General features: G+C 40.0%; 1 protein-coding gene across 4 annotated transcripts in view; it reads left to right on the forward strand.

Moving 5' to 3' along the window:
- Positions 1–24,384, forward strand: part of USP13 (ubiquitin specific peptidase 13) — a 50,377-nt gene extending 25,993 nt beyond the window's left edge. Inside the window, exons 7-21 of one of the 4 annotated variants that reach the window (XM_027752186.2) lie at positions 3,039–3,133; positions 4,756–4,943; positions 6,402–6,473; positions 6,731–6,824; positions 9,795–9,920; positions 11,271–11,424; positions 12,768–12,942; positions 13,349–13,437; positions 13,812–13,934; positions 15,411–15,437; positions 16,184–16,327; positions 17,296–17,462; positions 17,962–18,124; positions 19,715–19,799; positions 20,446–24,384. In XM_027752186.2, coding sequence (XP_027607987.2) covers positions 3,039–3,133; positions 4,756–4,943; positions 6,402–6,473; positions 6,731–6,824; positions 9,795–9,920; positions 11,271–11,424; positions 12,768–12,942; positions 13,349–13,437; positions 13,812–13,934; positions 15,411–15,437; positions 16,184–16,327; positions 17,296–17,462; positions 17,962–18,124; positions 19,715–19,799; positions 20,446–20,539 — 1,796 coding nt within the window. In that variant the 3' untranslated portion in view covers positions 20,540–24,384. Of the gene's footprint in view, positions 1–3,038; positions 3,134–4,755; positions 4,944–6,401; positions 6,474–6,730; positions 6,825–9,794; positions 9,921–11,270; positions 11,425–12,767; positions 12,943–13,348; positions 13,438–13,811; positions 13,935–15,410; positions 15,438–16,183; positions 16,328–16,410; positions 17,463–17,961; positions 19,800–20,445 lie in introns of those variants that run through there. The other 3 variants (XR_005563717.1, XM_039381858.1, XM_039381859.1) reach the window with 3 other exon arrangements.
- Positions 24,385–26,512: the final 2,128 nt, after the last annotated feature.

Consider the following 26,512-nt stretch of genomic DNA (forward strand, 5'->3'; position numbering starts at 1 on the left):
ACTTGGTTTCCATACAGAAAAGACTTCCCTCCCCCAGCCTTCCCTGTTTCCTTTCAGCAAATATTCTGTCTGTGAGCTGTATTTCCGTGGTACTCATAACCCTTGGTAGGGCTGGGTGACAGATGAGCTTCAGGAAAGAGGCTCCGTGGCTGATTTGTGACACAGAGTCTGTCTGTTTTCTGCTTCCCTGGGCTAGAGGTGAAGAGGTGATGGTAGAGGAGTAATAACCATTATTCCCTCTCCTGACATAAATTGTTCCTTTTTCACACCGGTAGGAAAGAGAAAGAGGTGATGCCTCTGCCTGTACTCAAAGGAGAGCTCTTTGTCTTGCCCTGAGAAGTCTGTGCTGTGCACATTATGAAAGATTTCTGAGGCAGTAGCCCCGTTTTGTAACATTCTGTCAACAAACACACCTGGGATCAGGGCAGAAACTGAATCAAACTTCTCTCTTCTGCTCTTGTACCTTGGACAGGATGCACCAGAGAGTCAGACAAGTTGGTTGCCTCAGTAGGTTGAGCACCACTGGGCAGACTGTGCTACCTGCTGACTCTCTTGGCAGTGCCATTGGATTTCATTTCAGGTCACTGTGAGGGTGCTTGTTTGGAAATAGATTAAGGCACGGAAGGGGGGATTGGCAGGGGGAAGCCCTATGTGGCAGGTACTTGAATAAGTTCCTTTGTGGGTGCTAATCTCAGCAATTGTCAGATACTTTTTGGGGGATCCTGAGCAACTTGTTTCTTCAGGGACAGTGTTGACATTGCCTGTTATTGGTTAAGTAGGAAGGATTGATGTCTTCACAGCCAGAACAGGTGTAAATCTTGAGCTGTCAAAGAAAAGGAAGTACAGTAGCATTGTGATTTTTCTTTTCTTACAATAATAGGAATCATAATGATTATTCTCTGTTTAATAATACTCTATGTTAGCTGTCTCAGATTTGTCTTGATGGGGTTTTTTTCCCTTTTTCCTCTTTCTCACTCTAATGATACCATTTTTTTATGTGTCACATTTGCTGACTTGTCTACATTCCTCATCTACCAAAGTCTGTATGACAGCACTGCAGACCTCTGTTTGGTGACTCTAATCTTCTTTCCTTGATTTCTTGAAAAGTGAATTATATCTTTCTCCCATGAAATTAAGTTACACAGCCGAAAGTACTAAAGGATATGACTCAAGCTGGGCTTGAGCAAAAGATTAGTCATGTGTTCCATTTCTGCTGCTTTGGGTCAGTAGTCCCAGAGGACTGCTCCCTGCAGTTGTCAGAGCACAGAGAAAACAATATCAAAGCTTCCATATAGAAAGCAGACACTCAAGTTCAGTTGCTGTGTAATCTCACTCCATTAGGTGTTTGAACTTTTGGCTGTGCTGTGACCTCACCAGAATACTATGGGAATGTTGTGATGTCTTGTGTGTGGATGAACAGTCATGTTTTCTGGGCATGTTTGCTACCACACAGTGGAATTCCAGCAGATGGGCATCTACAGCCACACACATGCCAGGAAGGTCATTGGGATCAACATTATTAGAGTGTCTGCTGGTTAGAGAGTATTAATGTTTGCAAGTATTAATAGTTTGAGAGTATTAATAGTTTGAGAGTATTAATATTTTTCATAAGGCTGGTCAATTTTAAAAGTTACATTATGTCTTTGAGTTCTTGGCTAACCTTCAGTCTATCATTTCAGTGTGGGTTGGGTACTAGCAGACTTCAGTGAGACTACCTTTTGTGAAAGCCTTATGTAGGGGATGATCTGAGTCTGTAGCTGCCAGAGAGGCCAGGGTAAGGACCTTTCAGAACTGATATTTGTGCTGTAAGCAGACTTTATCTGGGTTCCTGATATCATCTCCTGAGTTTGCTTCATCTTTCCCCTGGCTAAGTTTTCTCTGTCAGCCTAGATCTGGCATTGTGGAGCAAGGTCACTGTGAGAAACTCTGCCAGGCATGAAGGAAGCTTGCCTCAGAGAAATGCAGCAGACTGGCAGAGAAATTCTGGATTTTGGTATGAGGAGAGACCAAAGCAATGAAGTAGTCATTTACTAGAGAAGAAGAGACCTGAGAAAAGATGGAAGGCCTGGTCAAGTCTCACTAGTGTTTGTTTTACACTCCAATTTCTTTATGACGCCTGAAGCTTTATCGTTATTTGCTCAAGTAGGTGAAACCTGCTCTGGTCTCAGCATCATCATAAGACTTATTTGGTAAACACTAAAAAAAGGGTTTTTCTCTCTCAACTCTTTTGTCCTTCTGTTGAATTTATTAAACTTGGTTTCATATTGAAAATATCATCATTAGATGTGTTGCTTCCCTTGAGAGTGTGAACTGTACCTTGCCAGAATGTTTATGAGCTTTTACTTAAGGCCTTAAGGAACTATCTTAGAGCTAGAACTGAAATCCAGATCTCCCATACAATTAAACAAGACACCTCACTCATAAAATCATTCTTTCTCCTTAACTGCGAGATTGGATTAATCTTCAAAGTCCAATTCAGTGGAGTCCATTCCAAAAAAACTCCTCTTTATTGCTAATAAAGAATTTCTCTGTTCTCCCCACATCTCTGTGGGAAAAGAGCAAAAGTGGATTTCTTAAACTGTACTAGAAATTAAAATACTATTGGCGTAGTCAGTTGGCCTGATATACTCACATTTTTAGTGTGTCTGCCTGTATCAAGCAGCTCTACAAAAATTCAGAATCTCTCGTTGTCATGTTCAAAATGTGGACTGGCCACATATCTGAGAACTTTGCATGCCTTGTTCCTTGTTTTGCCTACAAATTTCTTTTTTTGAGGAAGGGGAAATACTATGATCACTGCAAGTATTTTTAAGTTTTAACACTGTGAAGGCATGTAATTGCTTTTGAGGAAAGCACTTGAGGTGATTGTGTTGAGACCATTTAAGATACATACTGAGCTATGTGGTTGTCTGTGCACTTTTCTGCTGGCCATAACCAAACCTGGATAATATGAACAAGGCAACTTATATAGGCAGACCTGTGGTAAACAAAGAGAAAGGGATATCATTTGAACCTTTGGTTTCTCTCTACTTTTGTAGATGTCTATTCCTTTGATGAAGAGGAGCCGGTTTTAGATCCGCACATAGCAAAACATTTGGCACACTTTGGGATTGATATGCTGCAGATGCAAGTGGTAGGAAACCCATCTTTTATTTGGTTTGTTGTTTACTTGCTTGTCCAGTTGGGGGTGGGAGAGAAAGAGGAGAAGAATGGCACTTGTAGCTTATTTGTGTGATTCCTTCAGTGTTATAGTACTGAGTTTTGTAAAGTTCAGCCAGCCAGTTTGTGTTTTATTGTCTGAGATCTGAAGGAATCATTACTCTCAAATCCAAAAGGTTCCTTCCCAAAGAGGTCTTTGTGTTCTCTAGTTTACATTTTTCACTTTTCCTGTATTATATATGATTTGCCTTCAAGATGAAAAACCTCATTCAACTAGAGAAGAATATCTAGAATGCAGTGAGTGAAGGAAAGCCTGTTGCATGTGTAAACAGATACGAGTCTTAAGCAAAAAGAAGCTAAGCAATGGATAAGTTAAAAAGTGGCTGAAAGTTCTGAAGTGGCTGAAAATTATGTAAATTTCAGTTTAGGTTTTGTTAAGAAATGCATTACAAAATGAAATAAGACGTTCAAGTCTAGAAAACAGTGTGATCTAGGGTGTGATATAGTAGACATGGGCTGGGGCAGAAAGGGTCCTGTTCCTGAACATGTGTTTGTGTCTGTATTAGTAAAGAAGTACTTCCAATAATTTGTATCTTAGTGGATGTTGATTTCAGTTCTGTTTAAATTATGTAAGAAGTCAGAACAGGATATGGTTATAAAGGCAGGTGGGGATTTTGTTGTTGTGTTGGGGGTTTTGTGGTTGGTTTGTTTGTTTGTTTTTTCACTCAAGCACATAATCTAGTATCACTACCTGAGAACCTGAACTGCTAAAAATGAACAAACCTGATACTGGCTTAGTGTATTTCATTGTCCAAGTGGTGAGAAAACTAACTATAACTGAAATGATAGAGAAGAGTTACACTTCAGTTTCAAAAGCCTTTGTGGTACTAATAATATTTTTGGTGTACTAATGTCCTTGCCAATATAATGAATAATAAGTTTCTTTTATCCAGTGATCTTTCTGGAAAACCTGTTTTACTCAGCAACCTTGAAAACTTAGTGTCAGCTGTTGCAAAGGTTTTGCCTCTAGTCTGAACCATTCTTAGAGAAGTGACACAGTCGTACCAGTAGTGAATGACACTGCAGTGACCTGTACCTACAGGCTGAAGGCTGATCTGTAAAGGAGAGAAACTTCAGTGCCACAAACTTGGGCTTTTCCCATTCGAAAGAAGGGAAGAGTTCTTGGATCTGCAGCTTTTCACGTGGTTTGTTGCTAGGACCAGCTCCTGCAGCAGCAGCTATTCCTGGCCATTACAAGTGGAGTAGAAAATCTGAAAAGAAAGCTGCGTTTGATGCTGAGGTTTGAGGTCACAGCCCTGAGAGAAGTGAAACCTCCAGCTGAGATTGAGGTCACAACTGGGAACACTTGAAGAGCCAGTGGTCTGTGGTAAAGAGCTGAGAGGTGTAGTGGAGGAACAAGCTGCCAGCTTTCTGACCCTCATCTTCTCCCTTACCTGCAGCATTTACCTCCCTTTGCCCATTAATTTGACTTTTCCTTTTTTTGCAGTATAGATCACAAGGTTGTTGGTGATGATGGCAGCAACATAATTGCTGCAGAAGTTAAGCAGATTAAAAAGAAAATCTTGTTGCTTTCAGACAGAGAACGGGCTGAGAGATAATGATATAAAGCCAAGAGTCTCAGAATGGGAAGTGATTCAGGAAGCTGGCGTGAAACTCAAGCCCATGTATGGCCCAGGATACACTGGCATAAAGAACCTGGGAAATAGCTGCTACCTCAATGCTGTCATGCAAGCCATTTTCAGCATCCCAGAGTTCCAGCGAGCGTAAGTAGCTTCACACCAGTTCTTGTCACTAGCTTCTGCCTGCTCAATGTGTTGTTTTTCTAAGAAAAATAAAAATGGTATTTTAATTTTTGTCTCCCCTGCAAACAGGCCTCTTTCAGTCAGTTCAGTGGCTGCTTAGAGGATTGGAAAAGGTTGGAACACAAAACCCAATCTGCCTTTGAAACCAGAACTTACTGACTTAAGTGTTAGGAAATCATATGCCACCTTGTAAATTTGATGTCTCTGTCTCTGCTGTTTATATACATATGCACATATCTCTATTTATCTTAGTATCATCAGTATCACATTAGGGGTTTTGTCCTGGTCCATGCCTTTGTACCACTGCAGGAGACATTCTGTTGCTCCAGTGTGATTTGTGCAAAAAACTGGCACAAACATGTTAATATTGATTCATTCTAGTGGAAAACAATGCACCTGTTGCATGCAGGTCTGGCTAAGGAGGGAAACTGTCAGAGGCATATTTTAATTAAAATTTAAAAAATCATTAAAAAGGTAGTGTAAGCCTATTCTTCCACTGAATAATTAAGAGGACAAAAGCACAATAGAAGAATATGAAATACTCTTGGTGACCAAAACTGAACACATCACTCCAAGCAGAGAAGCCTTTTTGTAAAGGACAGTCTGTGGTTTGAAATAAAATTCAGAGTTTTCTTTTGTTCCACAGCACCAGTAATGTATGTGCTGGAAGTAAATCTTTTAGATTTTGGAAAGCCTGCCAGATTTTCATGTTAGAATTACCTTCTGGAGAAGAAGAGGGAGAAAACTTGTGTTTGCTTACTTTGTTAGCCATATGTAGTACAGTCTGTAGATTCATTAAGTTCCAGCTCTTCTACCTCCATTGCTGAAAAATATCAAAGAAGATTTTATCAAGGAAGGTAATTTTCCACAGCATGGTCCTTGGAGTTACCTGGAACACTCAGTGTCAACAAAGTAGTGGAGGTATTTGGAAGAGGGACCAGGAAGAAATCAGATGTATTCTTCCAATATGGCCACATCTACCTAGCCTGCTTTTACTTGTGCTCAGAGAGTGTGCTGCTGAATGCTTCCAGCAGATTGGCTACAACTGTGTATGTTCTGGTGTCAGAATGGTTTCTCTGAAGAATCTCAATAGAAACACTCTTTTTAAATTGTCCTGATACAGATTTGAATTTATTTGCTTGTGTTGGTTAGGAGTAGAAAATACCTTGGTTCTCAACTCAGCTCTGTGGTTTTGAGCTGCACCATTGTGCAGCTATTTCAAGATCAAGGAATAGAATTTAAATTCCAGATGAACAGCACTGCCATATCCTTTATATCTAGAAGCTTCTAAGTAAAACCTCAATGTCTGTTACCTAATTTCTTTACTATTAGTTTTGCATGATAGAAGCACTCACCAAGGATAGATTGACTCATTAAGCTGCAGTATTTGAACGTTTCTCCTTTGTTCTTGCTGCCCAGGTATGTGGGAAACCTTCCACGAATATTTGACTACTCTCCTCTTGATCCAACACAAGATTTCAACACTCAGATGTAAGTTTTCTCAATTATTTACTTGGTCAACTTAAATAGAATCTAAATAACTTAATGGCAGGGCAAAAGAACACCTTTTCATGGGCTTGAAAGTGAGATATGACACAAGGTAGAATGGAAAGATTTGCCCACTTAGTTGCAGGTAATGACTTTCTGTTTCAAAAACAGTAAACTTCTTTTTTTGCTTGAAATAAAAGTCTTCTATTCTTTTCTGTTTTTCTCACATGTTTGTTTCCACCCCACCTTCTTCCTTACAGGGCTAAACTGGGACACGGCCTCCTTTCAGGCCAATACTCTAAGCCACCCGTGAAATCTGAGCTTATTGAGCAGGTGATGAAAGAAGAACACAAGGTATTTGCCTGAGTTTGTACAGCCTGGTAACTAGGTAAAAGTGATATCCTGAGAAAAGGGAACAGGTGCTGGGCATTGAAGAACACGTGTGGGTCCAGCATGGATGGGATGCTTAGCAAGGTGGAATGTGCAGGATACCAGTCAGGGATATATTAGTCAGGCTCTATTTGTGCAGCACATTAAAGCAAGCATTGATTCTGTTAATAAAGTATTCTCCTGCTCCAGTGATGAGTGCAAATGTTCATAGAATTGGCAACCAATGTTTATCTTCTCTGAGGAACAAAAAAAATCCAGAGAGTCTTGAGTATTGGAAGCAAGCTTATAAATCCTCTGTAAATTTCAGAAAGAAGTACAGAGAGCTAAAGAATTCTTTCCAGGAAGGGTCTGACAATATTCCACCTGATTTCTGGAGAAGCTGTCTAGGTAATGCAAGATTAAGTGGTACTGGAGGCTTTCATGTAGATGGAGGGGCCATGCAGAGCCATAGAAGTGATGCATGTTTCTCCCACAGAACCATGGTGATAGTTTCCATGGAAATGCATGTTTTCCTCTACCTTCATCTATCAATTATTGATATACGAATTTCTCCTGAAATCAGAATGCCAGTGAGATTTTGGACAGACAGAGCACTGATACAGAGTAGTTTACATGATCTGAAAGTCCTGTGTCTCCTTGGTTTGTACAGCAGCTATTCATTGTTTTGGAAAAACAAATAATGAATCGTGCTTGCTTCAAGTTCAACTTCAAAACTTATCAACACACCCCTGGGACTAAGGAATAGTGGAATAGATTTCACCATGCATTGAATTATGTGTACTGACTGACCTGCTTTGCTAAACACACGCAGGATGTGAATGAAGAATGATGTGCTGGAAGTTCAGGGACCTGAATCCTTCAAATAAAGCTACATCTCCATGTTTAGCTCTGCATCCACTACTACCAATGAGATATTGAGAACTTTGTAATGACAGATGGTATAAATCTCTGTTAGGTTGCAGTAGGCATCTACTGGCATTTAACGGTGCTTGTGGTGTTCATAAATGCAGTTTAATAAAGTTGAAGTTACATGCCTCAAATGACTTCCTTATCAAGCAATTCATAGCAGATATTAGGATTTGAAACAACTTTTACAGCTTTTGTTCCTTGTTGTATTGAAGACTTATTTTAAAAAAATCAGATGTAGATGTTTTCTCCATTCCTTCACTCTGGGAATGTGAATCTATGTTTTTTTCAGCTTGGGGATGTTTTTTTTTTTTTGTGCCTTCCCCCTCCCACGACTAATGCTGATATACATTGAGATATTATTTTGTCTTTCAGAGACATTTTAATAAATATAACTGCATAGAATTTTAGGCCTTCAGTGTTTTCAAGTGCTTCTGTTTTGTGTCTATAAAATCAATTATTAATTTTATTTTTTTTTCCTTTCCTTTTTTGTCCCCTCCTACATGCAAAGAAGTCCTCTAGCTTTCTGAGCCTTTGGAACTCATCCAAAGTTTTGGGGAGTTGTTGCTTGTAGAAGCAATTCATATGAGATCTGCAGTGGTCCAGCACAATCTATATTTAGCTAAACTATTTTGCAACTGTTGATGGGGAAAGTATGCCAGGTATTCTATAAATATTCATGGTACTGTGGAGTTGAAATTTTTCACCACAGGAGTTTAGCCTGGAAATGGCAGCATTTTTCTTGGACCCACTTTAACATTAAAAAGAGGCTGAAAGCCTAATGGGTCATCAGCTACTACTTGATTTTCTGTTTAGAGCTTTAGCTTTGGGGGAGTTTTGTGTCCTTGAGGTGGAAAGGGTTTAGATTGCAAGATTCAATCCTCTTTTATAGACTGTCACACATAGCATGTTTCTCTTCTTCTTGTTCAAAGTGTATAGGTATAAACAAGGCTTGGTTCCAAACTCACTGCATTATACAGCAGGATGAGTGTACCGTAATTCTGCTTCTGGCATGGGAAGAAACCTGGTATTTAGTGATCTGAACTAGTTTATGCATTTCTCTCCCCAGTCCTAGTTTTGATGAAAGGCAGTTGAGGACATTGAAGCAAATATAACCCAAGATTCAGAAATCCCTAGAACATCTCTTCGTCCAAGCAATACCAGGACTCTGTCTCTTGACAAGAGACTTTAAGGAGCATCTTAGGCTAATGTGGTTGCTGGTGCAGTGCCAGAAATTAAAAAAGAATTAAAATTGAGCATCTGCCTCTGGTTTCAGTGGTTCTAGGAATATTCTACCCTGGTAAAACAAAGAATAAAATTTTGCTCTTTTAGTGTGTGTTTTATGTGCCTCCCATTTCATGCTGCTTTTTCTATTTTTATCTTGGTGTGATAATGCAACTCTAGTAATGAATGAGATTGACTGAGTTTTTAACAGCCTCTGAGAATTATACTTTTGCTAGGATGGCCTTGAAAACTATTTGGTCTCATAGAGGAAGAGAGCAAATCTGAAGAAAAGATTCTGACCCCTTCAGAAGTGTTATTTAAATGGCAAACCAACTAGTGTTGTCTTGAGGATCTGGAATGGCTGGGGAGTCCTCTTAAACTAGCATAGAGAATGAGAAAGTCAAAACTAGGACTCTCTTGGAAGCTAGAGATTTTCTGATTTAGGGTAGTTTCCTACTGAAAGGCTAAAGGCAATGAGTTATGGTCTTTCAACATGACCAACACCTTTCTGAAAACTACTAACCTTTAGCAAACCTTCGGTAGTCTCTTTTAATTTGCAAATGCCTTAGAACAGGTAGAGTGAGCACTGTAGAAACTAAGTCATAAAACATACTCTAAAACCCCCAAATCATGTTTTGGGCCCTCCCCATTTTTATTAAAATGGAAAAGTAGATGAAACAGAAACTATCATTTCTCCAGTGGCAGAAATGGGCCACAGGTAGATCTAGTGGAGTGACTTTGGGATATTTGGTCCAGGATTGAATAAAAATGTTTCTTTAAAATTTTTCTCTTTGTTTTATTTAGCCTCAACGCAATGGAATATCTCCCAGGATGTTTAAGGCTTTTATAAGTAAAGGCCACCCAGAATTTTCCTCTAATAGACAACAAGACGCACAGGAATTTTTCCTACATCTTATAAATCTAGTAGAGGTGAGAAAATCACAATTAATGCTTCTTTTCCTTGGTTATATTAGAAAATGAGGGCAAATCTGTTGTATGAGAGTCTAATTTTTTTCATTACAGTGTATTTGGTCTTAGATATATAGAAAATGCTACTAATGGAAATGTATTTTGGTTTATAAACAGTTGTTTCTTTAATTCTTCCTTTTCTTTCTTTAATTCTTCTTTAATTCTTCCTTTACTTCAGACTCTTGCATGACCATTCACAGGGCCAATGCTGCTGATAGCAACAGTAGGAGATAAAAAGAGGTCAAGCATCACTGTACAGGCTATAAGATTTATAAACATATGTGACCTTTTAAATTGCTGTTTGTGTTATGTTTACATGCTATCTGTTTGCTTACCATATTGGAGTTTGTCATGGAATATTAACAAATTGGGTATTATTATTATTATTATTATTATTATTATTATTCCTAATTCATATAATTGTTGGGAGCAAATTAACTACCCTGTCCAGCTCTTTTGCAAATCCCAGCTGTACATCATTGAATCACGGGAGGAAGGACTTCTCTGCTGAAAGCTATGTAACTGTTTGTCAGTTGAATATTTTAGTACAAAAGTCTAAGTTCCACTGAGCTCCAGCTTACTGCCGTGTGTATAAGAATCATACTGTGAATTTTAATGCTGTCTTTCTGAAAAGGAATTTACAAATACATCGGTTTTGATGTAAAGCATTTCTTGTCTACCCTCCTCCCTCGTTTTCCCATTTTCCCCAAGAATCGAGGGTGTTTATTCATGTGTTACAGTCTCTAGATGAAGTTACATTTGCATGCATAATGTTCCACATCCCAAAATGCATGTACTGATTATAGGGTGGTTAGAAGACACTTCTCTGTTTCTTGCCTGATAACAGGCATTAACGTGAACAACAAGGAGGAGGTATATTATTTGTTTGACATTCCCATCTGGATAATGAACTACAAGTTGCTTGTTCTGTTTCAGTGCAGATTGAGAGTGGTGGGAGCAATTCTGTTTGCTGAAAGGATGCTCCATGTTATTTGCCTGAGCTTTCTATCTTTATTGTAACCTGCCACCTCCCCACCTCCTTCTGTTCACCTTGACTCAGTCAGGTTCATTAGGCACATGCTCTGCAAGTTCCTGTGTAGAAAGATACTGCTGTGGGTGCAGACATTGTGGACTTCAGTTTATTCTCTACGGGCGCAAGATTTTTGCATTCAGTCCAATGCAAGCTGTGCTGCCAGATCCGGGTGCAAGATCGGTGTCTTTGTGCTCGCCATAAAAAAACCAGCAGCCTTTGGGTTGTCTGGTCATTTTAATGGTCATCACATAAGTGATTGGGTTTAATATTCCTTTCAGAGGAACCCTGTGGGTTCAGAAAACCCGAGCGATGTGTTCCGGTTCCTGGTGGAGGAGCGCACGCAGTGCTGCCAGTCCAGAAAGGTCCGCTACACCGAGAGGGTGGACTACATCATGCAGTTACCTGTTGCCATGGAGGCAGCAACAAACAAAGGTAAAGAAAGAAACTGGTCTGTTTGACCCAGGGATGTGCCACACTTGTAGTACAAGGTGTTCACCCTTGTTTTGCGTGTGTGTTGCGGGGGCAGGGGGGTCATGTGTGTGCCCAAAGATCCCCCTTAGGACTGAATCTCCTTTGTCCTGGGCAGTGAAAAGGTTTATAAACTAACTTCTTCATCATAAAAAAGGAACTGAACATACTAGCTAATAAATATCTGGTAAAAACACACACTCATAAACCCCGAAACCCCCAAACCAATCAAAAAAACTGAATTGGCTTTGTGTTTGTTAGCAGCAGATTAGAAGATTTAATATGATAATAGAGAATAGGAGTATAAGATAGTTTGTAATCTATAAATACAAAATACACAATTTGGATATCCTGGACTGTAGGGAAGGAGGATGAAGCATTGGATGTTGATTTAATAAACAGGAGTGGCTTTTTGATGCCTACAAGCTGTCTGAAATAGGACACTTGTTTTTAAAGGAGACAGTAGCTGAGGAGACTTGAAAACTTGGAAGCAGGAGAGAGGCACTGACAAATCGTGGTTGCCCCTGCAATCAGTGGTGAAGAGTCTCGCAGACTAACAATAAATGTGTGCTTGAGGTAGAAGTGAAGGAGACATCACAGGAACAGTAGAAGGGGGATGTGCCTCACAGATTCAATATGTAAAATATTTTATAGCCAGAGGGAAGTATTTTGGTTGTTTAGTGAGATCCTTTGAAGTAGCACAAAGCTGAGAAGTCTACCTACTGCTTTTCACCTAGCCCACAACTCCTTGAAGTGGACGTTAAGTTTAGGATAACTTTGCAATCTTTGTTCATCAGTTTCAGTGATGATTCTGTTGCTTATAAAAGAGCGTGTTATTTCCAGGTAATGACTCAGAAGACAGATTAGTTTATAAATTTACCATATGGCACTGCTCAGCTTGCTGGTGTCAGGACTTTTTCTAGATCATACATAATCCTGTCCTGTCCAGATAGTCAGATGACAGAGATAGACAGCAATAACTTTCCAACTCAGATTGAGCTGATAAAGTGGGTAGTTGGTGTTACTATTCACACAGGATTCTGACTGTCATGGCAAGATTTTCATTGGTGGTTGCCTGGCATTTCCAGTTCTGTGTTTTCACCATGAACAAACCCCTTCAAAATAGAGATGTGTCTTTAAGTGTAGCTCCTGAACCTGATGCAGACAAAAAAAATTGGTGTCTAGTTAAAGCCATGTAAAAGTTTTATTGCTAAGTATTTTTTTGCATTTTCAAAACTTGCAAAAATAGGCCTGGTGAGGAACACACAACCATGACAGTATTCATTAGTGTTGTGCATATTTCTCAGATGAATTAATTGCCTATGAGTTGAAGAGGCGAGAAGCAGAAGCTGCAAGGAGACCTCCACCAGAACTTGTCCGTGCCAAGATCCCATTTAGTGCATGTCTGCAGGCCTTTTCTGAACCCAGCAATGTAGAGGATTTCTGGAGTAGTGCCCTTCAAGCAAAATCTGCAGGAGTTAAGTAAGTGTGTGTCCAGCTGCCTGTTAAAATCTGTGCTCTGTGCTTGTCTTGCTACCTGGACATGATACAGAGAGGAACAGACAAAAGCATAGTGGGTTTTGCTGTTGTATTGTTGTTGGGGCTTGCTCATAAATGTGATGTGCAGATCAAGCCTGACAAGTTGTAGTGATGCATTGAGCAGGAAATCAATTGTTCTCAACTGTCAGCCTCCAAGAGGTGATGCAGTCTGGTTGTTAAGAGCTTGAACTTTAAATGCTTGTAGCTTAATTGTTTGCCCACATTTTAGAATTTGATCCTGTCTATCAACTAGCAATGGTTCATCTCAGTGTGCATGAGGTTCTGAAGTCTGTGCTCCATGTGATTTTGTTGCCTTGTTTGAAAGAATTGTATTTCTTGTCCTTGACAGGACTTCCCGTTTTGCTTCATTTCCTGAGTACTTAGTGGTGCAGATAAAGAAATTCACCTTTGGCCTTGATTGGATACCCAAAAAGCTTGGTATGTGGTTTTTATATTTACCTTTTCTTCATTCTATCCAAGATAATGGATAAGGTGTACATGCTTTGGTCTGTAATGAGGACCTGACTTGACTCTTAAGTTTGTACTGTGAAGATCCTAATTGAGTCTTCTTTCCTTTTATGACAAATTAAACCAATCCAGCAGATCTGTGGAGTTAAAACACAGTTTCATGTAATCTGACCTCCTAGTTAAATTGTTTTAGTGTTCCAAATGTCTCAAATAACTTTTCAGAAGGAGAATCCTGTCTGTGCTTGTACCTTGAGTACCGGAGTCCCCTCTCTGAAGGGGTAGGTTACACCACAAGGGTCATTTTGCTGGGTGCATAAGCTTAGCCTGTTTCTCTGCTTTTGTAGATGTTTCTATAGACATGCCAGATTTCCTGGATATCAGCCACCTTCGGGCCAGGGGGCTCCAGCCAGGAGAAGAGGAACTTCCAGACATTGCTCCTCCCATTGTCATTCCCGATGATCCAAAAGGTATTTACTGGCTTACTGTCTCATGTGTTCCCCTTTCCTTCTAGCACACAGGGATTCTCTTTAATCTTCACATTTTGGGACTGTGAACAAAAAAGCAGCTCTGTGCTTCTGTCATTGAAGACTTTTACAACACAGCCTTTTGTCTTCCCTGCTAGACATCCCTAGTTCTTCCAGCTTTGATGTTTTCAGGATTTATCATAGAATCACAGGCTGGTTTGGGTTGGAACGGGGGGTTCCAACCCCTGTGCCATGGGCAGAAATTTTAAAATCTGTCTTTTATTGCAATTATTGATGTAGGATTTTAGTGTTACAGTTCTGAGCAGGTGCTCTTCTCCTTAGTCACAGACTTTACTTAGTAATTCCAAACATTTGGTTCAACGTGGCACAACAAGGACAACATGTCTGCAGAACTGATTAATTCACAGGACAATACTTTGTGCACAAGGGGCCACAATTTAAGATAACAGTTTTCCAGGCATAGATTAAGATTAAAATTTTTATTGATTTTTAAAATACAAGGATTGTTAGCTGCATGTTAGACATGCAGCTGCCCATGCATGTTCTCTTCTCTGGATGTACGTGGCTGTACAGCCCATTAAAAAAGGCTGTCTTAAGGAGATGATGTCAAAAGGCTAACTAAAATATTTCTAGAGCAGAAATAAAGAGGAGTGAATAACATGCTATGCTGGCTTTTTCCCCCTTAAATATCGTTTCTTTTATGCTAAAGTTCAGAAACAAGAATATTAGAATGTCCTCCTTCCTCCTCCCCTGGGTTTTTCTGGAAAACAAAATGGTTTATGGGTAGTAAAATGATGCCTTAGTAAATGGCTAGTAAAATGTGCTAGTTTATGGCTAGTAAAATGTGACCTTAGACCCAGGTTGTTGCAATTTCCTCCAAATGACTGGCATTTGGGTGCTTCAGTATTTAATATGAAGCCAGTAATGCAACTACTCTCATGACATGATGCCCCTATTTGCTTGGATATTTTTAATAGAAATGGCATAATATCAAGCTGTATGTAGGTGAAAGAACACCAGTACCTGAAATTGTGTGCAGAGCAAGGATATCGCAAAATTCGGTTCTCTAAAGGTTTTAATTTCATCCCATATCTGTAGAGGTTTCTCACAAAGGCCTGTTCCTTCTTACCCTCTTGTTGAATGGACTGATCTAGTTTTAGTGTAAATGCATGGCTGATGATACTTTATTTATAACAAAACAGATTCCTGCTTAGGTCAACCATCAGCTTTATTTCCTACTGGTTTTTAGTACCAGTGACACTTTGCTCTGAACTAAGGGAAATTACTGCTCTAGTTCATGGCAAAAACATTGGGGATGTAAGGATGAGTGTGCCTTATCTCTATGAGGTCAAATGTTTCTATGACTTTAAAAATATGGAATTGTTTTTTCATATATGGATCTACTTAACCTTCATATAAGTCCTTTTCCCTGTTTTTTTTTCCATTCTTAATTTTCAGATTGTATGACGAACCATTTCATGGAGTGTACGTATCTCATTTTTCTGAGACTGGTATTTCAGCTGCTTAAAAGGTTGTCATGCTTTTGCTCAGCTAATGGATTCTCATCATAGAGATGCATGAAATGTTGCCCTGCATGCTTCTAAATAACAGCTGATTTCTGTACTTGTTCAGCATTTACTTCCACGTGTGTGGGATTCTCTTAGAAAAGAGTCTGTAGTAGCATCAGTGTAGCCAGAATATGAGCTGCTCCTCCATCTGCTGCTCCTCAGGAGGATCTTGCAGTTCTGGAGGTCACAGCTGCTTGATCCTGGCTCCCTCTGGACAGTGATTTAATCTAAAGCTGTCTTTCAGAGGTGAAGTTCAAGTGGACACTGATAGATCTGGCAGGTGTTGTTTATCTAACCTGCAAGATCCTGCCTTTGAGAAGTGCTTGCTTTTGGCTGCCATTTCTAGCTAAGTTCACCATCTGACTTCCTCACCCCTTGAAATCCAGTGGTGAGGTTTCTTAATAAATAAAGTCCTGTAGTCATCCATCCAGGTTTAATGATCTGTGTAGATTACTGTGTAGATCTGTGTGGCAAAAGATTATCTCTAAGTCCATAGCAACTACTGTAATGCTGTGTACAAGGCTTATGGCTGTGGGTTTATTGAAGTACTAAACCAAATCCAAGGGATAGGTACTGTAATATGTGGCACCATGAATAACAATAAGACATCTTATACAGTGGATGAAATTAGACTTTGATATTTTAGAAGGTCTTTTCTTGTAGCCCTAGATATTGATGAGTCTTCAGTTATGCAACTGGCAGAAATGGGCTTTCCTTTGGAAGCGTGTCGGAAAGCTGTGTACTATACAGGCAACCTGGGTGCTGAAGTTGCTTTCAACTGGATCATTGCACACATGGAAGAGCCAGGTCAGTGACTGGAAGGTGTAAGTTAAACTCAGTTCCTCGTTGTGTATTTTGGCAGTCAGTAGAAATTTTATAATGTGTGACAGAGAAACAACGGCCCCTTCCCCACCTGGGAAACCTGGAGGTGTGAGTGAATTTTCCTAAACTGCTCCTGGGATGTGCAGAACTTGACCATTATGTGGTATCCTCTGCCTAGAAGAAGACAACAAACTAAGCTACACCAGAAGTACACCCTCCTGTCCTCACCCATGGTGTGGGCCAGCTCTGTGTTTCCACCCTTTGGCTAGGTCCGGGCTGCTAAGGGGGAAGCTGACTTGTGATCAAGTGTAAGTACAAAGAATCCTGTGGTCTGGATGCTTTTCTTCCATATCAGCCTTCTCTAGCTCAGGCTAGAGCATTCATGCTGTACTTAGAACCTGGGCTATCTAGTGATGGACAGGGCTGCTAGATGTTCTCCACGTCCTGTGTTTCATCCATGCAAAGTTTGGGCTACTGATCCACCACTGGGTATATCTGAGTACTCCCTTGCCAGGAAGCTCCAGATTTGGTTAAGTTCATGCTTCACCATGGGCTTTTGTGTTGCTTGTGTAAATGGGGAATGAGTTTCACTTGGGCTTAGCTGACATTTTCAGGAATGGAATCGGTTCATTTTACATCTATGCACTGGGTTGTCTATTATCCTGGTGACATCATTGCTTCCATACCAGTCTGTGCTACTTTCCTTCAGTTGTTTGACTTCTGCAATGTGCCAAGTTATTCCAGTCTGCTAGATATTTTGTAATGTGCACATTCATTTTGGTTTTTTTGAGGCTTTCCACACATCTAAGTCCCAATTTAGATGCCAGTGAAATGAACTTACATTGATTTCAGGACTGCTTTTGAGGTCCTGCTTGTTGTTTGTTTGTGTTTTTTGTTGACTTTCCACTTCAGTGAGGCAAAAGAATGAACTGATGAATATTTGTTTGTTCCAGACTTCGCTGAGCCATTGGTCGTATCTGCATTTGGAGAAGTTGCTTCCAGTGGGGCAGCAGCATTAGGAGCTGTAGGGTTAGATAACCAGCCTCCTGAAGAGATGGTTGCAATTATCATTTCCATGGGATTCCAAAGGAATCTAGCAATTCAAGCGCTGAAGGCAACAGTGAGTTCCATGGATTACTGGTAGCACTTGAATTTTGTTTCATGTTCTGTACTTTGTACAGGTGCATGCTCAGATGCCTATGAAGTGTATATAAAAATCCAGTTAGTGGATCATGCACCAGAACTATTCTGGCAGAGTGTGGGATGCCTGACTTCTCTGGAGTGGGGATGGCAGTTTGTGTGTTTCACTCAAAGTGTGGAAGACAGTGAGGAAAACTTACCTGCTTTTACTATCGTTCAACAATAACCTGGATGCCTAAAGGCTATGTGTCTGCAAGATAAGAACCTGGGGTCATGGGTCTTAGTTGTGAGATTATTTCTTTTCCATATTCCAAGCTTCTGCAGAGTGCTTGTTGAATACTATTTTACTTGGAATTAGACTGTATACCTTACAAGTTTTAAGTACTGTTAGCATGATGCTTACTCCGTTCAAAAACTGAGTGGCAGCATGATGGTAGAGAATGTATTAAAGGCTGCTCTTTTGATTATTTGGCTCACAGAACAATAACTTGGAGCGTGCATTGGAATGGATCTTCAGCCACCCTGACCTTGAGGAAGAAAGTGAACCTGCCTTGGACATGATGGATATGGAGAACAATGCTAATGCCAATATCCTTGCAGACACAGGGGCAGAGGGACCCAGGATCAAAGATGGGCCTGGAAGTAAGTTCTCCTTCAGCTTAGAACTGGTTATCACGTTGTTGTGTCACACCTATACCATTCATAGAGCTCCTTCCTGTTTTGAAAGTAGTTACTGCGCCTTTTTGGGTATGATCCAGACAATTCTCTTCCAGTCTTGCTTCTGGGCTTGGTTGGCTGCTGAATTCTGTGGGCTGTGTTTGCTCAGAACACTCTTTGCTTGGACTCACTGAATAACCTGAGTCCGAGTTTGTTGTTACCAGAGCATGTAAGTCTGTCCTGGCCAAGATTTACTTTTTTTTCTGTTGCTATAAGATAAAAAGACAGAGAAAAGCTACAATGTATAAGTCCTCAGAGTCTGAGCATCCTAAAGACAATGCTGCTGTTACAGACCACCCGAGTTTCTGTCCTCCTGTGGTCTGCTGGACAGTTTCATAATCCCTTCAACCAAGCTCCTTGGTCAAATATGTCAGATATAGTCTGTATCCTGCATGTACTGCTTTTGTTTTGTTTTCTTTTGGTTGAGATTCTCTGTCATACTACTGCTAAATAAACCACAAGATGGGGCTAAGGTACAGCAGGCAGAGTTGTGAAGCAGGCAAAGAACCAGATGTAAGTGGAACAGCACTGGAGTACAAAAGCTCAACAGTGGTGCTAACATAAGGATAACACATAACATTTTTTGAAGGGCCTTTAGTGACCAGTTCTGAAAACTGTAGTATGTTTTAAACTTCTACCTCTGTTCTTGAATGTAAAGGTCTTATGAAAAAAAATTAACAGACAATTTTATGTTTGTTTCTGTGGTTGCTACTGTTATATTAGCATTATAAATACCAACCTTAATTCTTTTGGAGACATGGGAAACATTGATTATTGCTAGGTTGAAAAAAAGAAGATTTGGAATAATTATTTTTTGTGGTACTTAGCCTTTATAGACTGAGACCATTTACTGAGTGCCTGAAATCCTGATAACCAACATGATTCTGTAAAATGGCTCCAGAAAGCCCTCTCCACCAAAATCCAGGCCCATGTCCTTATGCAATATCCTGAAAGAAGGTACCCTTTTACTTTTGGTGGTAATTTGGGTGAATGGCATGAGTGGGTGGGGATGAAGAACCAATTTAGGCACAAAAATTGTCCTTGTGTTAAAGGAAGAGGTTTCATTCCTGTCCTTTCTTTTATGGGCTGCTAAAATATAAACTTCTGGATTTTGTTTGATTTTTAGGGGCTCTGTGATGACACAGACATGGCTAATTTGTGTGCAGAATGAACTCCATATCTGGCACTTGTGCTATCTGTGAACTGGGAATGAATCTGCTGTTTTCTTTCCTGGTAGGGGCTGTGATCACAGCCCTGGTGTATGCACAGGTCTGTGTGGGTTTGATTAGGATTGGTTTGATGTTTGACAATGAATCTGATGTTTGACAGTGAACCTGACCAATAGGTAGAGTGAGAGTATGCTGCGGTGCTAACAGAAACTCTGTTTGGGGGTGCAGAGTGTGAGTTAGGAGTGCTCAGCTGATTCTCCAGTATTGGAAAGAACATTTCCCCTGGAGTCATATTTCAGTGTTAGCAATAAAAACCTTATGATGCCATTTGTACTTCTTAAAACAGGATATGAGCTGTTTGGGTTCATCAGCCACATGGGAACATCCACGATGAGTGGCCACTATGTTTGTCATCTCAAAAAGGAAGGAAGGTGGGTGCAACTGGGAGACTCACACAGGGATAAGCAAATGCTTGGTTTGAGGCATGAATCTCTACAGTGCAGGGTGTGCTCACAGCAGACAACACGTGTTTTACCATCTATACATTTCCCAACAAAGAAATGAAATTTGTTACAGATTGTAGATGTGATGAGTCAGCTCTGATTCCACTGAGGTCTATGCTGAAGTGTACCATTGGCTCTCCCATGCTTGCTGTTACAAATGTCTTCAGTTTGGGGCATTGGTTCTGTATCTGGCTTAGTTTATCTGAGCTGTCCCCCACTTCCTTTTGTTCCCCATTGATAGCAAGCCATCAAACTATGGGCTGATACTAGTATTGCTGGTACTGTGGTGTTGATCTGGGCTGTGATTTTGATACACTCCCATTATCTTGCATTGGGAATCCCTGATTTTCCTTCATTTGAACTGTAACGACACATGCCTCTTCATGTCCCCCTTCCTTTTCATTTCCTGGCTCTGCCAACGCTCTGCTTTGGCTGTTTCTCTGATCTTTTATTCTTGTTGCAATACCTAATTTTAGATTTTAAGCTCTTTGAGGTTTGCGTCTGAGAAGTCCCTGATAAACTAGTGATGATTTTCATACACACAGAGTGTGATCCATCTTTTTTTTCCTTTCAGATGGGTGATCTACAACGACCTCAGAGTCTGTGCCTCAGAACGACCTCCCAAAGACCTGGGCTACATTTATTTTTACCATAGGATACCAAGTTAGACCTCAAATCTATTTCCTGGCCTTAAGAAGCCATAAGCCTTTTTAACCTGCCCAAAAAAGCGTACAATAAAAAAGAAAATCTAAAACCAACAAAAGACCCCTAACCCTTGGACTGCCAAAAAGCAAAAGAAAACATGGGATGTTTATAGTGTATTTAAAAACAGTCATTTGATGCCGCCTTAAATGTTAGATGGGAAATTTCTATTAGGTGCTGTGTAGTACATTGTTTTAAATTTATACACCTTAAAGGCCATGCAGATTACTGGTGGAGTTTGCAGCCAGTGTGGGGAGAAAGTGGAAGCTTCAGTATTGAACAAAAATAGCCGAGTGCATCCCAGCTCCTGCCTGTTCTGTCCATGCATCTGTTGAAAACCACGAACAAACATTGGTGTCTTTGGTAACTGGAAGCCAGTGTTTTCAACCAGAGCCCAGACCACTTGTGGAAATCATATAAAAGTTGGAGGGAGAGGGTATGTGACTGTTCTTCAAAGCAGATCTTATTTCAGAGGTTATTTTCAGTGCAGTGAGAAAAGTCAACTAAAGTTATGTCTGTTGAAATTCAGTGGTATAGTATTTTGATTTGCCTTTTTTGATGCATAAGTCTAAGAGCCTAATGGAGATAGAAGCAATCTCCTATCAGTGCCCGGTACAATTTCTGCCAAAGAGAAATAGTTGATTTTCTTTTTACAGACATAGATTTCTTCATCTTCTCTTGAATGTTCATTTTGCAAGTTCTTCCAACAGATACAAGATTACAGATGGCTAAAAGAAGCAGACTTACTGACTGTGAAATTAAACATATACCCTCAGGAAAGGCAAGGCTATTATTTAAATTTGGTTTTCATATGGAGGAGATAAGGAAGGGTTTAATGTCCTGTTATATTTACATTTGGGAAACTTGCATCTAGACAACTCATATTCCAGCTGAAATCAACTCCCTGACGAAGTATTCACAGTGAAAATCTGCTTTCTGCTAAGGATTCTTTAAATACAGAGTTTGCTCTGTGAGCAGGGGAAATTGCTTAGTAAAATTGCTGATTTATTGATTTGCCCCTCTTTCTCCCCCTTAAAAAAACCAAACAACAAAACCCAACAAGAACAAAAAACCTTAAATTGATATTTCAGCCTTCTTAAAACTTGCAAACACACCAATAATCTGATTTCTTCAATAGACACCTTCTGAAAGGTGTTTGATGTCTCTGGCATGGTTTAAGGGGTGGGTAGGTAGGGGCTGGCCTTTCCTGTCTCTTTTTGTTTTTTTTTGGTGTTATTTCAGTTTGTTTTACAATGAAGAATATATATGTGGGCTTTTAAATTATATTTGAAATCACTAATTCTAGAAAAATTGCAATGATGAGTGTGAAACCTTTCATGATTCCAAAAAATACCCCAAAGGTTCACAGTGTTGGCCACTGCTTAGAGACTGTTGCTGGAGTTGCCTTGTACAATGTTACTGAGCTCTCAAAATAAATTGCAACAGTCAAAAAACCCTCTTCCTTACAGAGTGGAGGAGAACCAAGGAAGTGTAATTACATTTTCTCTGCAGTCAGGTCCTACAACTTTAATAGCAAAAATTCAGGCAGCTACACACTACAGAAGAGAACCCAAATTAAATGTCTAGGTACGAGTAGGGTATTTTATTTTTTCCCAGTGTTTGGGGGAAAATAGTTCTCCCTCTGATCATAAAGCCTCATGCAGAGCCAAAAAACACTGTTGTTTTTTTTAATCAGTTTTTGATCTTAAAAGATTTGGGGAGAAACTCCAGTGCAATAATTCTGTAGAGTGTAAAGGTGCCTAATTGCTGGGAAAGCTCCCAGCACTTAGTGCTCTTATTGACACAGAATCATGGTGTCCTAGCATATTAATAAGTGTCCCCTGTGAGATTCAGCTGCCTTGTAATTATTGAGCCACCAATTCTGGGTGAAATAAAAGCTGCCAGTAATTTTTTTCCTTCTTCCATGTTTTAGATAGTTGTGTACTTCACTAGAAAATGGCAGATCTGAAAATGGGATCAACAAATTATGCAGTGATACATCATCTATTTAAAGTGAAAGAGCAAAACTTCTGTATATCTACATGTTTTTTCATTCTGGCAGTAGGAAAAGGAGAAAAGGCCTTTTTTTTTTTTCCTCCTTTAAAAAAAAAAAAGTTTGTTTTTTTTTTTAATTCACAATTATATTCCAAGGAAGTTCAGCACAGCAGCTTCCCTCTTGCCTTGTGAACTTAAAGGGCTATTTATTAACTAACAAGATCTGGTGGCCACTGCCTTTTTATTTAGAAAAGTTGGGTAAATAAAGGCCAACAGAGTAATTCCCATGTTCATTATTAAACTGGAAGCATGGCTGGTCTTGTAGGATCAAGGATGGAGCTTGGACTATTGCAAACTATTTGTCTGGTGCATCCTAAAACTGTAGTGGCTGTGGGACTGCCTGATGTCACAAGGCACACTTGGAAGGCTGGGAGGAGATAAACTGGAAATAGTAACTGAAAGGAGAGAGCCCTTGGCTGGCTGTGTAAGGGAACTGTAGCAGCTCAGCTCCTGAAAGTTCTTTTTAGTTCATGACTCGTGTTCTGCCCACCCAAAACCACCAAGCTGGTCAGGAGTGCAGGGAGCAGTTTAGGGGAAGGGCTTACAGGACTTCTGAAATTTAGCAGTTAGAAATATGTTAGAAATTCTTCAGTCAGCTGTTTGAGGCATTATTTTATTCTCTCCCAAAGCAGTGGCTTCCCTTCTTTTTCAAATTGCTGGTTAAGTTGTCTCCCTTTTGTGATGGGATATGTGTGAAGAACATCTTGAATCTGGAGGAGCAGGATGTAAACTCCTGACTCTTCAGCCTAATGTGGGGGAGAGGAGTTTGTTTTGGTGGTTTCTTTTTTTTTTGTTTTCTTTTGTTTTTTAAACTACAGCATGCAGGAACCACACTCAAACAGCCTGTACGGAATAATTTATCAGGCTTTGGCTGCTAAAATTTATATATGCTGAGTTGTGCTGGGCCAGACCTCAGTACACAACCTGGGCACACTCTCTGTGTCTGAGTGGTGGAAGAGCTGCTGGGGAGTTCAGTGTGCTGAGGGCTTCTAGCCAAAAAAGGGATGGAGGAAGAAAAATCACTGTGAGCTGTTTGAGACAATCTAACCTGAGAATTATGGCAAGCCAGGACTTGGCAGTGAATAATTCTCTTATTTCTCAGACTGATTTTTACTTCTGTGTATAATACATTTAGGTTAGGAAATTGGAAGGAAGAAAAACTCAACAACTTCTACTCGTTTAGAATAAAAATTAATTTATTCAGAGCTGTGGTTTTACAACAAGTGTAGATGTTTCTGAACTCCCATCACTTGAAACTCTACTGGGTTCAGTGACATTACCTCTGACTCACTTTGGTGGAACTGAAACCAGCCTCAGCCCAGTTCTTTGCTTCAGGCAGCCTCCACTGGGTCACAGAACACATTTGGAATATGGGTGCAACCAGAGCTCATTAGATTGCTTTAGAAGCCTCTCCAATTCATTCCTTTTGTTCTCCATCCTGGCAGCAGCCATTTTTATCCTCTTTGCTGCTTTCATGCATTGAAAGACTATGCAAAATATGTAACTGGACATTTTATTGTTTTCCCCATCACCCTTCCTACTTTAATGGCTGAGATCAGTGTCTGATTTCTACTCACTCTTCAGTGGTTTTACTGTTGTATCCTGGAAATGTCTGTCCTGGTTTACTTTGCACCACTCAGAATTGTTTGCTTGAAGCACTGTTAACTTTTTGGAGAGTATTTGTCCAAGATGAGAAAGGTTGTGAATGACATTGTTGCAACTGTTTTAAATTAAAAAGAAATATTCTCACATCTGGTGACTGTGTGGATTCTTGCTTCTTTCTTTCCTGTCTGAAGAGGAATAGACTGAACGTGTTTTGATTCTACCTCTTTTCTTATTCTTTGTGGTCACTTTTGGTGTTTTACTTAAAAAAAAATAACCTGCAGAGGGAACAGAGAGGTTCATGAGTCTTGATTTCTTGTGACTCCTGACATTTCGCAGATTGAAAAAAAGAGAAATCCACAAGCCCTGAGTTGATATAAACGAAGGCAAAAATAGAAAACAGGATTTAAGTCAAGATTGATTTTTTGTTTTTAACTTTTAAGCCAGTTGATGTTCTTTGATCACAAGAGTTGGCAAGGTTTGTGTGAAATAGTGTTGTCATTTCACCCCAAATTCCTGCTTTATCATGGTCTATAATTTGTCATACTCACTTAGAAATTTCATCTGCAGTAAAGGAGAAGTCTGTTTTCCTCACGTGTAAGGACTTTACATAGCAATGTGACCACTGGGAGGCTGGTAGGTGCAAGAATAGGCCAAAAAAGAGGACTGAGGATGACAAGCATTTCTACTTTTTACAGGATCATGAAACCAGGAACTGGAGGAGAGGTAAAAGAGGTAAATCTGCCAGGCTCCGAGTGACACTTCCTGATGTGGAAATACAGGACATGTGACATGTTGAAAGATAAGAAATGTAAAGTTGGTTCAGCTTCTGAAATCCAAATTTAATGATCTGTTTTGGTCTCTTTTCTATGACAGATATCCTTTGTGACCATGGCAAGTCACACCACACTGTTCACACCACTTGTGGCAGCTGGCAGAGGTGGGAGAGTCGCTCCTTGTGCAAGCTAAAGGGCTCTGTTCAGACTTCATCCAAGAATTCCCTGTGTAGGATTTGTACTTGCTAGCTTTTGCAGACTGTTTGTGGGAGGTGGTATTGGATAACTCACAAGTTACCACACTCTCCTGTCCCTCACTGAAGCGGGAAGTAACGCCTCTGTCCCTCAGGTGTACTACAAGCTTAACTTGAATAAGGGAGGCACTGACAGCTGTGGTGGAAGACAAATGCCATAAAATTATTGAAGACAGATACTGCATGACTGACAGCTGGTGTGGCGTGGGTGATTGTGTTTTCAGATGTCTTCACCAGTATCCTTCCCTGATTTTTTGAGCAGTTTTTTATGTGTGTTTGATACTAATGCTTTTCTCCCAACCACTGTCTTTGGCTTCAGGATGACAGTGCTGTGTTCCTGATCTGGGTTCCTTACAGAGCATGTAGCTCATGGGTATTCCTGTTGCTGCTTTGTTGGTACATTTGAGCAGCAAGAACTAAACTAACCTTTGTATCTCCTGGCAAAACACACCAGTCTCAAGAGCCCACAATTACTTTCATCCTAATCCTTAGTGTGTTTTTAATGTCTCTTCCCTTTTCTCCTTTAGTGGAGGGTTCTGGTTAAAGCCATATTCAGACAGCTTTCCTTTTGCTGTGGCTGTATCATCTAGTTCTTTTTCCTGGAGCAACCCACATGTTCATGCAGAGTGTCAGCCTTCAGATCCTTGCTGGTGTGGTCCTGCTTTGTCCTGTCACAGCCCCCCAAGCTGTCCACAGCCCCCAGCTTTTCCGTCCACAACATCATACAGGAATTTTTGTCCCTCATGTCTGTGCTTATGTTGGTGTCTCATAGGAAAAGCATAGAGTAGGAATAATATCATCCTTGTCAGCTCCTTTCCCTCATCCTGTGAAAGCCAAAACTGAAAAATGCTCATAGCAAATTCCTACTATAGTGTTTGGGAAATTGCTTAAGTAGTGATTTCAGTCACTGAAAGTTGGGTTGTTTTTTTTTTTATAAGGATTGTTTTCTGATATTATTACTTCTGGTTTAATTGTTGCATGGTCTTCAGGAAAAATTCTGATCTACTTTTTTCCCATTTTCCTCATGTGGACTGTTTGTGCAAAAGCCTTTGGGCCAGGCTTCAGCTGAAATAAATTCCAGTTGTAAATATAATTGATCAACATGTTGAAATAAAAATAAATTCTAAAAATAACTCTGCCTCAGAGTAGCAATGAATTTATGAAAAATGAGAACAAAAGTGTATTCGGGGCTTAATTTTTAGGCAGAGAAGCATGTTCACTTTGCAAACAATAGGACAGAAGACCTCATTGA

The sequence above is a fragment of the Pipra filicauda genome, unplaced genomic scaffold, assembly GCF_003945595.2.
Source record: "Pipra filicauda isolate LSUMZ 115617 unplaced genomic scaffold, ASM394559v2 scaffold242_size1167801_pilon, whole genome shotgun sequence".
NCBI lineage: Eukaryota > Metazoa > Chordata > Aves > Passeriformes > Pipridae > Pipra > Pipra filicauda.